At 44.0% G+C, this 12,371-nt stretch overlaps 1 protein-coding gene across 2 annotated transcripts in view; it reads right to left on the bottom strand.

The window, feature by feature from the left end:
• LOC124267628 (cholesterol 7-desaturase nvd-like) overlaps positions 1 to 12,371 on the bottom strand; it is a 31,741-nt gene that overhangs the window by 17,933 nt on the left and 1,437 nt on the right. For both annotated transcript variants that reach the window (XM_046702591.1, XM_046702589.1), the window contains exons 2-3: positions 2,848 to 3,036; positions 1,692 to 1,870 (exon numbers count right to left, since the gene is read on the bottom strand). In XM_046702591.1, coding sequence (XP_046558547.1) covers positions 1,692 to 1,870; positions 2,848 to 3,036 — 368 coding nt within the window. The remainder of the gene's footprint in view (positions 1 to 1,691; positions 1,871 to 2,847; positions 3,037 to 12,371) is intronic.

The raw sequence follows: 12,371 nt of genomic DNA, 5'->3' as shown, positions 1-12,371 counted from the left end.
GGAGAAATGGGGTTTAACGTCGTACTTAAGATTATTTCGCTCATGACGACGTCCATGTGTGTGTATGTGTGGCTTCTTGTACTAGCCCAGACTTAAGCTGGTTTTGTATTGCTTGCTGAGATACCATACCGCAGTTAAGCATGAATACCCCATTCAGACACATTATACTGACTCCGAGCCTACCAGTCCTTGTTGTACCCGTTAATGCCGTGCGCCAGGCAGGGACCAATATATATAGTACCATATTTTAACGTATTTTGGTATTATGGGCGGACGCTCTAACCACTACACCATGGACGACAACAGAGGTTATTCCGACTGATTCTGGTAATAAAAAGATCTCCGCCAGCGAAATAAAGAACAGTTAATGTTAGCTGCACAAGGATATATTCTTTAACAAGGGAGCCATGTGCAGTTCTGGTAGCGTCAGTCCGGAACATCCGGGTTAGAACTGATCTTCAGTAACCCATGCTTGTCGTAAGAGGCGACTATCGGGATGGGGTGGTCAGGCTCACTGACTTGGTTGTCATCGCATCCCGAATCTGTAGATGGACGCTTTTGCTGTTGATCACTGGATTGTCTGATCCGGACTCGATTATTTACAGACCACCGCCATAAAGACTTACGATACTGGCCCCCCGTTTCTCAAAGCGATCGTAGCGCTACGACTGTCGTAAGTCTATGTTAAAGTATGGGAGTTACGATCACCTTAGCGCTACGATCACTTTGTGGAACGGGGCCCTGGTGATAGTAAAGATCTATGATAATATAAAGTAAGGGAGTTACGAAACTGGTGGTGATAGTCCAGATCTCTGATCTATCTTTGAACGAACAGGTACACCGGCATGGTACACTAATAGTGATAATGGAAATCGCTGGAACTGTAAGGGAGATGCCCCGCATAGTCGTTGAGTGATACCACAGATCTCTGATAACGTATAAGTAAGTGACAGACCAGATCTATCATTACGAGAAACCCTAGTTGTGACGTTCCAGGTACGTGACATCGTACAGGTATCGCAAAGGTGTTAGAGATATCTACTTGACTCATGACACTGGTTGTCCAAGTCCAGATCTGTGATAAGTAAGTCGCGGCTCTGGATGTAACACTCTTTTCTCTTATAATGTACGGGTTTCGTGTCACTGGTGTTCAGTCAGGACAATTGACTTTAGTGATGACGTCAAGACGCTCACAGTAGGTTGGTAATTAGCAAACAACTAGGGCTAGCTCCCTGACAAACTATGAGTCAGTGAGTGAGTTTAGGTTTACGCCGCACTCAGCAATATTCCAGCTATATGGCGGTGGTCTGTAAATAATCGAGTCTGGGCCAGACAATCCAGTGATCAACAGCATGAGCAACGATCTACGCAATTGGGAACCGATGACATGTGTCAACCAAGTCAGCGAGCCTGACCACCCGATCCCGTTAGTCGCCTTTTACGACAAGCATGGGTTACTGAAGATCAATTCTAACTCGGATCTTCACGGGTCGACAAACTATGAAGGTCACGATATTTGTAGTAATGATTAGAGTGGCCAGATCTAGCTCATAGTGTTGATAAGTGTAACTTGGTCCGTCTCATTGTCAGTCACCGCAGTGTAGCACTGGGGGCTAGTACAAAAAATGCATATACCAGACGCGATTTGGAAGAAAGGGAATGAAGCGTTGGTATGCCGTTGCCAAGGTTACCTGTATCTGGGCGTTGACTATGTGTTCTGTCCGACCCCGGTATGTCCATTCTCCCTTGGTGATCTCCTCTATTTCAGGGGGCACCCAGTAGGGCTCCTCCCCCTCGGCGTGGTACCACACGTACACCCAGCCATTCAGCTCCTTCACCTTCCACGACTTGACCCTCGCTATATCAGGCACTGCAGATACACATACAATCCACTTTAACATCATCATCGAAGAAGAGTTATGGAGGGCATCCTTCTACAGTTCATAAAAGTTTGGATACCCTCAACGGACAGGGCCTGATATTCCCAGAAAACAACTGCGGTGAGTGAGTGAGTGAGTGAGTGAGTGAGTGAGTGAGTGAGTGAGTGAGTGAGTGAGTGAGTGAGTGAGTGAGTGAGGGAGCGAGCGAGCGAGCGACCGAGCAGCTCTTAAGAATATTCCAGAAATATCATGGCAGAAAACACCAGAAATGAATCTCACACATTATGCACATTTGGGGAATCGAACCCGGATCTTCGGCGTGACGAACGAACGCTTTAACCACTCCGCCCCGGGAGATTCAGAACCTGAAGAATATCTGGACTTGCTTCGACTGGGTCGTTGCATTACAGGCAGTACTGGGCCGAAGTGAAATAACTATAAAACTGTCAGACCGATTCCGAAATCCTATTCGGTCGAACGAGGGACCACATTGTGTAGAACTGCAAGCCTGACACTGAGAAGTATGGGCATAGGTTTGAAGCTTACTACAATAGGGGGTTTATGCACTACATCCCGATATCAAATTTTCAAGATTAGACTCATAGTGACGAAAAACAAGTATGTCCCAAAGCCTATTCGTCTCCCCTCGCCGCAATCTTTGACGATTTGTATGCCGTTTTGGGATGCTATGAGTGCCGTGTTGGGATTTTATGAATGCCGTTTTGTACGCTCGGCGACCGTTCTCGAGCGCTCTTGTAGCTGATACGCGAGTTTTGTTTCCATTTCAAACGATTTGTCTTCCATTACAGATGTATTGTTTCGGTTTTAGAGGATATTGTTGCAGTTTTGGTGGTTTTTGTTCTGTTTTGGTGTATACGAGATCAGTTTTGATGATTTGTTCACCGTTTGTATGGTAGGCCTGGATTCGGTCATCGTTTACATGGGAAGCCAGACACGTCAGCCTCACCTTTCTCTGCAGCAGGGATGTTGGTACACTTGCCATCCTCCCCCCTGAACCTCCAGGCGTGGAAGGGGCACTCGATACAGTTGCCCACCACCTTGCCCCCTACGGCCATGTTGGCGCCCAGGTGAGGACAGTAGGCGTTGACAACGTGAGCCTTGCCCTCCTCGTCCCTGAACACGGCCAGGTGTACACCTGAAACATAAACGGGGAGTGCGTGAGTGAGTGAGTGAGTGAGTTTTACGCCGCACTCAGCAATATTCCAGCTATATGGCGGCGGTTTGTAAATAATCGAGTCTGGACCAGACAATCCAGTGATCAACAGCATGTGTATCGATCTGCGCAACTGGGAACCGATGACATGTGTCAACCAAGTCAGCGAGCCTGACCACCCGATCCAGTTAGTCGCCTTTTACGACAAGCATCTTATTTACCTTCGCTTTAAAGATTACGGAATTATCAACCATTCACTCGTTTCTAAAAACATACTATAGCACGGGATTTCCTTTTGTATTAGCTTTTTTTTCTCTCTGTATGAAATATTTATCCTTCCATTCTTTTTGATAAATTATATTCATTCTTGTTAGTAATGGAAAAATTGTTTTAAGTCCTTCCTTTATTTATTTTGATATTAAATTATTTCCCCTTTTTTCAACAAGGAAAGATAACTGCCACTTGGCTTGTTTGACACAGCTGGAGAAGTCAGTCTGACAGGAAGCGTGTTTGTCAGATCCGAGGCGACGTGCCCCGCTGTCGGTGTACAGCGACCCCTGACTGACCTACTTAGAGGTCGGTGTACATGTTGTGTTGGAGTACATGTATTTTAGCCGTGTGTGGTATTTCACGCCGGATATGCTACAAGCTTACTTGCCGTTTCTATACGAGGATTATATAACGTTACTTCCGCCCCTAGCGACCAGCGACCGTCGAGCTGAATTTTCAATCAAATTTACTTGAACTTAAACAGAAAGAGTAGAAAAGCAATTTGTATAATATAAACTGACGCAATTATTACTTCTGTTGACCCAGTTTGCATGGTGGACGTGACTGATGACACAATCGGGGTGCAGTTGTGAATTCCACCACTCAAAATCAAATAAAATCCCACTCCGTAATACAGGACGGGACGGACACAGCTAATGTGTCACTGAACTTAAACTTGCACGTCTCTAAGGTCTTAAAGTCTCTAAGGTAAAAATTAATTAAAATGATAATTTTTATGAAATAATAAATAACAGACTGGGGTCCGTACTGTCAGCTTATCTGGACTTGCCCATTCGAAGGATAGAATTTCTATACATCCATGGGCTCAGCTAGACTAACGCGTAGTCTCTGAATAAATATAATTTTGATAGTAACAAATAAACCCATTTAAATTGAAAAGGAGCCCCAGGGAGACCAGAGATTCAGAACCTGAGGAAATCTGGACTTGCTTCATTTAGGGCTTCTGCATTGCAGGGAGGGCTAGGCTGTAGGGAAAATAATGTGGTTCAGGGACTGTGAGACAGACTACATTGCAGGGAGGGCGAGGCAGTAGGGAAAATAATGTGGTTCAGGGACTGTGAGACAGACTACATTGCAGAGAGGGCTAGGCTGTAGGGAAAATAATGTGGTTCAGGGACTGTGAGACAGACTACATTGCAGAGAGGGCCAGGCAGTAGGAAAAATAATGTGGACCAGGGACTGTGAGACAGACTACATTGTGGGGAGGGCTAGGCAGTGGGGAAAAATAATGTGGTTCAGGACTGTGAGACAGACTACATTGTGAGAGGGACAGACTACATTGCAGAGACGGCTAGGCAGTGGGAAAATAATGTGGACCAGGGACTGTGAGACAGCCCAGGGTTCAGCATTCAGTACAGCCTTGGGGCAAGGCTAAGCTGTTCTATATGAGAACAATACCTGTACTCATACTCACAGCTCCTGTCAGCTGATACATGTCACGTGTGTGTGAGTGATGGCCATATCCCGATCCTCCGTACACCTGTAGGTACGCTTGTAGGACATGCGTGTACGTGTCTCACGTTGGCTTGTAGGTGTGTCAGTTTGCGCTGTACGTGTCTCCTACTGCACTGTACGTGTCTCACACTGAACGATACATGTCTCAGGCAGCACTATACGTGTCTCACATTGCATTATACGTGTCTCACTGCACTATACTTGTCTCATATTGGACTATAAGGGAGGCACGCATAGTGCAGTGTGAGACACGTATATTGCAGTGTGAGACACGTACAGGGCAGTTTTAGACAAATGAGACATGTACAGTGCAGCCTCACGTTGCGCTATACGTGTCTCACACTGCACTATACGTGTCTCACACTGCACTCACTATACTTGTCTCACACTGCACTATATTTGTCCCACACTGCACTATACGTGTCTCACACTGCACTCACTATACTTGTCTCACACTGCACTATATTTGTCCCACACTGCACTATACGTGTCTCACACTGCACTCACTATACGTGTCTCACACTGCACTCACTATACGTGTCTCACACTGCACTATATGTGTCTCACGATGCACTTCATGTGACTAACATTTCAGAGTACGTTTGACACACTGCTTTATACTTGTCACACCTTTGTCTGCCCTAACGCCAACCTTCACTTCAATGTGTGAATGGGCATCAACCACAGGAAGTCATAACGACCTACCTCAGTGCCGCATGGCGCCAGTATTACGCAGTACATCATCGAGTTGCCATCACGGCATGGCAAGACAGATATGTCTGAATATTCGTTGACGTAGTAATATACAATCTTATATTGCTACACTATTACCACTGTCGCATTTCAGAGCCAAAGTACGTGTTCGTTCTGAGAAAAGTATTGGCGTATAAATGCAGTTTTTGTGAAAGAACGTATTCATCTTCAAACAGTCTTCCTATTACATGGCGATGGCACGGGCATTCAGACACATGAAGAACAGAGGTTATCCCTCTCAACACGAAATAAATAAGAAATTATTTAATCAAAGCGTTACAATGTGGACACTGATCATGATATAAAACGACATTACTTTTTATTGTTGTCAGGAGAATATGGTCTTGCCCAACCGATTCCACCTCCCTCGTTATTTTGCTTAACATTTAATTGGAAGCAAACCGCCATCCCAGATATTCAGACTTCTAGGGTTCATTCAATATGGCACAAGTGCGTTATTCAACATTTTTCTCCTTTGCTATTTATTTGTGTTTGAGAGGTCAGGTCAAAAGGTGAAGTGTCAGAGTATTTACCGAGTGGCATGACAGACATTTGGGGAGCGATTTTCTTACAAACCGTGTATTTCCGTTTGTTTAAAGTCCCACTATTACCACATTCTCTGCCGCCATAGAGCTGCATGCCAGTCTCTAGCGGACCCGACATGCACGTGTACAGATGTTGCCCGAAGGTGGGAAGGGTGACGAGGAAATTAATTACACATTAGTTACGCCGGAACTTGGCATGTTTTCGCCCACATAGTAAAAAAACAACGGTATGATTTCTGAAAATAATAATATACTACCCATCAAAAGTTTAGACTCACTTAAAGCACTCACTATATGTTATGTATATATATGGTTACATCGAAGATGACTTTCTCCAGTAACTTGGGGGAACCAACTGCAAAATTTATGCTGATGAATTGCACGAAGATCATGCATCAAATTGCTGAAAAGCATATGCAAATACCGCGCATGTGAACAGCTGCGTTTTGGTGTAAAGTTTTGTTCAGAATTCGCCATTTTTCACTATGTTTCATCATTTATTGAACTCATGACAATAAACTTTGCAACGTTACGAATTCGTTTTACAATACATCAGTTCATATGCAATACAACACCTTCAAACAGTATGAAATATTTTGCAAAATCTAGTTTAGAACAGTTGACTGAAGTAAGTGGCTACATTTACACTAGTGAGTCTAAACTTTTGATGGGTAGTATATTACCCCGACATATTATTTCGAGGCGTGAGTAGACCGAAGTCATAAATATCGGGGACACATGATTTCACAGCAGTTAATATTAACATTCTTGAATAATATTTAGAGTAAAGTTAATAAACTAGATTGCAAACATAAGGCCAGATATGCAAAGGGCATGTTTTATTACGAGATAGTGTAACACGGGATTACCCTGCATAATTCAATACGGATTTGTTGACACTCTTTTTTCGATGACTGATCACGACGAAAAGATGAACGAAGGTTCAGCTTATCTACGGATCACCATTTGGATGCTGATTTTAAGGGTCAAGTTAGGACCTCGGCTTATCTATGAGACTGCATTATCTACGGTAATATAAATTTGTGTTGGGTGATGCGTACGTTAACATGGGCAAACAGAGTGAGTGTGGTTCTACGGGTGAGTGAGTGAGTGTGTGGGTCGATGGACGGGTGAGTTTCTGGATGACTGGATATGTGTCGGAGAGTGAGAGAGGTTGGGTGAGTGGGTTAGTGAGGGATTAGGTGGTTAAGAGGATTAGTTTATCTTGGTAGGTGAGTGAGTGATATGACGTCAGTTCATGCAGTGTTCGAGCCTCATCACGGTGTATGACGGTTCAAGGCCCTCTTGTAGAGATGATGGGATTCGACTCATGTTTTTGAGTAACTATTTAAAGCGTTGTGACATATACGCTTACTACCGACTGTGATCACAATATTCACTCAACAATCTGTTGCTTAAGAAATACAGTTCGCTCTACCACCATGTATTGTGTAATAGTGTAATAAAGCACACTTTCGTCCTGAACTATTATAACGTTAAAGCTTTATTATACTATACATGGTGGTAGAGCGAACAGTATTTCTTTTCTAAGATGCCAAATTTAATACTTTCTAAGGATAATTACGATTAATCTAAGGCAGAAAACAAACTACGGTGTCGGTGGCCTAAATTAAGAATCCTCGCACAGGGCTAACTGGCGCGCTGCTCTATTGATGTCTGCCCCCCTACGTTAAGACGAACGTTACCAGAAAAAACAAATGATCAACAGTTTGATGACGGTTTACGTTCGGACTAAATATCTTCTCTAAATTATTTCAATTACATCTGCGATTAACGTAAACCATATGGGGCAATATGAACGTCGCATTTCTACTACCAACATAAGTTTAGATCAGTACATCCAGATGAAGCTGAGTAGTCAAGCGACATTCCACGATTGCATTGTGGGAATGTAAACATTGCGAACGTTGCCGTGTCGCTGAAAACTTGTGAGTCGAATTGAGACATTGTAACCGTCGGAAAACAAAAACGTAATGAATCCACCAGTGATGTTATCTGCGTGAAGCAACTGCAAACCAAGAAACGGGATCCAACGGAGTATATCTGTAGGAGGCTGTACGAGGCGATGACAACTGACATGCATCGTGACGTCGCTTACATTGTGACGTAATGCAAAAGTGTTCCGACTACGAGGGGGCAGACTAGAATGGCGCAGTGACGCTAATACATTGTGACGTAATGCAAAAAGTGCACATTATCGTCTGATAAAGTACTGTCGGCGCCTTTGATCTTTCACCGAAGCATCTTAGAATTTGACGTAATTGAATCAGGACTGCTTTAGCCCGACGTCTCTGCAACGAAGGTTAGAATTGATCTTCAGGAACCCATGATTGTCGTAAGAGGCGACGAACGGATCGGGTGGTCAGGCTTGCTGACATGGTTGACACATGTCATCTATCCCAATTGCGTAGATCGATGCTCATGCTGCTGATCACTGGATTGTCTGGTTCCGATTCGATTATTTACAGAACGCCGCAAATATTGTGTATTGCGGCGTAAAACTAAACTCACTCACTCATTCTGCAACACGGACATACGCTACTTGGTCAACGATGCAGGAACGATGTCTTGTCCTGTGACCTAACACGCCGAATCGTGACCCTTGTGGACGGCCATATGCTTGAAATGTACATTAATAACTTCGTCTGGTGCTCGGGAAGCGTTTTGAATATTGACACATATTTACAGGGGCGGTGGGGTAACGGTAGCCTAGTGGTTAAAGCGTTCGCTCGTCACGCAAAACAACCCTGTGGGATTCCCTACATGGGTACAATGTATGAACTATTTCTGGTGTTGCTATGTTGCGGCGTACAACTAAACTCACTCGCTCAAAACACCCATCTCATTCGGACTCTTTTTCAGTTCAAATATAGTTGCTTGGTTCAATCCAAGTGTAACAGTTTTAAAGACTAAGTGTCAGTCTACATTATCGATCTGATACACACTTCAGCCACGTTTGTTAATGGATTTTCTATCTAGGCAAAATCGAAGGACGCACTAATACAAGGAATAGATATTTCCACCGCCATTAGATCTCGTTCAGTGTACTTCAGGTATGAGAGGACATGAGTTTGGATAAGGGTCTGGGAACTGTGTGATGTAGTTAATAAAAGACCTTTCTACAATACATGGCGGTTATTAACGGAATGAGATGACTTTGCCATTATTTCAGCTATACCTAAAGAGCGTCAACTGACTGGATGGTTATTTTTAGCGTCGCATCTTTCAGTCACACTCAAAGAGAAGCTTGTTGTGTGGTTGGATCTCCGGTATCAAAACGGAAAGAAAATATAATGCATTAAAAATACCCCAGGACATTCAGGTGTTAACAATGTTTATTACGATTATATGTTGTTTAACGCCGCACTCAGCAATATTTCAACTTTATGGCAGCAGCCTTAAATATTCGGGTTTGGACCTGGCAATCCAGTGATCAAAAACATGAGCATCGATCTACGCAAATGGGATACGATGACACGTGGCAACCAAATCAGCCAGCCTGAAAATCCGATCCCTTTGGTTGCCTCTTCAGATAATCACAGATAACTGGGGATCCCACTAACGCTAATCTCTGAATATATGTAATTTGGATAGAAACACAGATTCTGTAACTGAAAAAGAGCCCGAGTGAGATACATACATACTATTTAGACAAGCTTAATTTGGGTATTTTGCATCGTAGAAAAGGCTGGGCGGAAGAGAAATAATTGTTGTCACGCTGAAGACCCGGGTTCGATTCATCACGTGGGTACAATGTGTGAAGCCCATTTCTGGTGTCCCCCCGCCGTGATATTGCTGGAATATTGCTAAAAGCGGCGTAAAATTAAACTCAGTCACTCTACAGGGGCTGGTTTCGCGGCTAACAGCGACGCCCTGCTTATAACACGCCCGTTATTCCTCATATCTCACGCTTGTAGGTGGGGCGTCATTAGCGCTGATTGTGGATAATATATTGATGCAGTAACTAATCTCTCTTCAGTTAAAAAATGGCTTTTCCATAAGCAAATGTTTTTTATGATGCCCATTGCCAGTCTAACGTTGTAGTTACGTAGTTATGTAGTAATTCGTCATCGATTAGTGCCCAAATGCAGCCCTAATTGTGACCCAGGTAATGGTTGGAAATTACTTTGTATTCATTCGTAACTGCACTATCTATGCAACAACATCGCAATGCTCCCAGCATCACCAACCACGGCCATGGTTACTCGATCTACCACAACCACCATATTCTCTATGTCTCCCTTCTCTGTCCATCTACAATTGACAAGTAACAATAACATGCATGGTATATATCACACACATGCTTACTTCCCCATGTCGGGTGACTGGACGACGAATGTCGGCGTGACATAACCCGTCGTAAACGCGTCATCTTGAACTACATCAAGAGTATACTGTCGTTACTGCCGATCCCAACGCGTAGACTACCGCTTAGTCTCTGAATAAAAGTAATTTTGATTGTAACAAACAGACCCATTTAAATTGAACAGGAACCCCAGTCAGATGGGAAATTCAGAACCTGAGGGAATCTAGACTTGCTTCATTTAGAGCTTTAGCATTGCAGGAGGGATAGGCTGTTGGGAAAATAATGTGGTACAGGGACTGTGAGACAAACTGTGCGGAGTTCGGTCAACAGCCCTGTGGTGGAGTACTTAGGGTGCGTCACCATTGTGCACTGCATTTGAAAGCGGCTTCTTTTATGTGTTTATTGTGTTTATTGTTTACGCCGCATTCAGCAATATTCCAGCTATATCACGGCGGTCTGTAAACAATCTGGTCTGGACCAGACAATCCTGTGATTGACGCCATGAGCATCGATCTTAGCAAATGGGATACGATTATATATGCCAACCAAGTCAGCGAACCCGACCACCCGATTCCCTTAGTCGCCTCCGACGAGGAGTTTGAATGGGTTTGCTAAAGGGCATCACGGGTTACATATGATATCCATATGTGCATACATGCATGGACGTATATATCGATGTGTGTGAGTGTGAATGAGTGAGTGAGTGAGTGGTACAATTTCGCGATTAATATGCATGATCCATGAAATATGATCCAGTGTTTGTTGTAAATCATGGAACTGAAAGGATAACACTATTTAAATGAAAATATTAGGTTTCCTTCCGTCTTCATCAAGCAAATGCGCATCAGTGGCAGCTGCCGATATGGAAAGTACAATCGAGCCTAAAAAAGTTGCTGAATGATCAGATTCGAGTGATTCCTTCCGGCTAAAACTATGTCATGGTGCATGTGTCATTTCTCTATAACGTTGACACAATGACCTTGAGTTGCATCAATCTACTAATACGTTCTGAATGGCCAGTGAAGTCCTGGTTCTGCAGCAACAAGAGGGTGACGCCACCTTAATGGTTTGACAGCTGAATATCCAACATTCACCCTCTTCCTCACCGATAATGTCAAACGGTTCCTTGAAACAGGGGCGGTGGGGTAGCCTAGTGGTTAAAGCATTCGTTCGTCACGCCGAACAGGAATGTGGGACAGACCAGGGATCATCAATGCTGACCCCCGTATGACTACAAGGGCTGAGGGGCGGTGGGGTAGCCTAGTGGTTAAGGCGTTCGGTCGTCACGCTGAAGATCCGGGTTCGATTCCCCACATGGGTACAATGTGTGAAGCCCATTTCTGGTGTTCACCGCCGCGTCATTGCTGGAATATTGCTAAAAGCGGCGTAAAACTAAACTCACTCTTTGAAAAATGTATTGACTGAATAGAAATAAGAATTTTGTAGTCATGATGGACGAGGGTGGAACAATATAACAGCTACATTGAATAGTCTAATGTCACAAGGGGAAGTTAAGCAACGCTGACCACGGAGTGTAGTTGGATGGGTGAACGTATTTGACAGTGTGCCCTACACTGAAGCACATGGCTATTCTGGTGTAACCTTTGGCAAGTGGCTTTGTTCGTAATATGCCCTTCTTTACCAATTAGTGAGTGAGTGACTTTAGTTTTACGCTGCCTTTAGCAATATTTCAGCGATATCTCGGCGGGGGACACCAGAAATAGGCTTCACACATTGTACCCATGTGGGGAATTGAACCCGGGTCTTCAGCGTGACGACTGAACGCTTTAACCACTAGGCTACCCACCGCCCCACCAAGAAGTGAATGGGTACCCGTTAGGATGGCACGGCAGCGTAACTGTTCACCTTCAAGCGCATAACGGGCAGCTCGGATTGCATACTCTTTGCAGAAAATAAATCATGTGCGCACACAGCTAATAAAAATA

Source organism: Haliotis rubra, unplaced genomic scaffold (assembly GCF_003918875.1).
Source record: "Haliotis rubra isolate DU_JTF1 unplaced genomic scaffold, ASM391887v1 Scf1326, whole genome shotgun sequence".
NCBI lineage: Eukaryota > Metazoa > Mollusca > Gastropoda > Lepetellida > Haliotidae > Haliotis > Haliotis rubra.
This window is presented reverse-complemented; position numbering and strand designations above follow the sequence as displayed.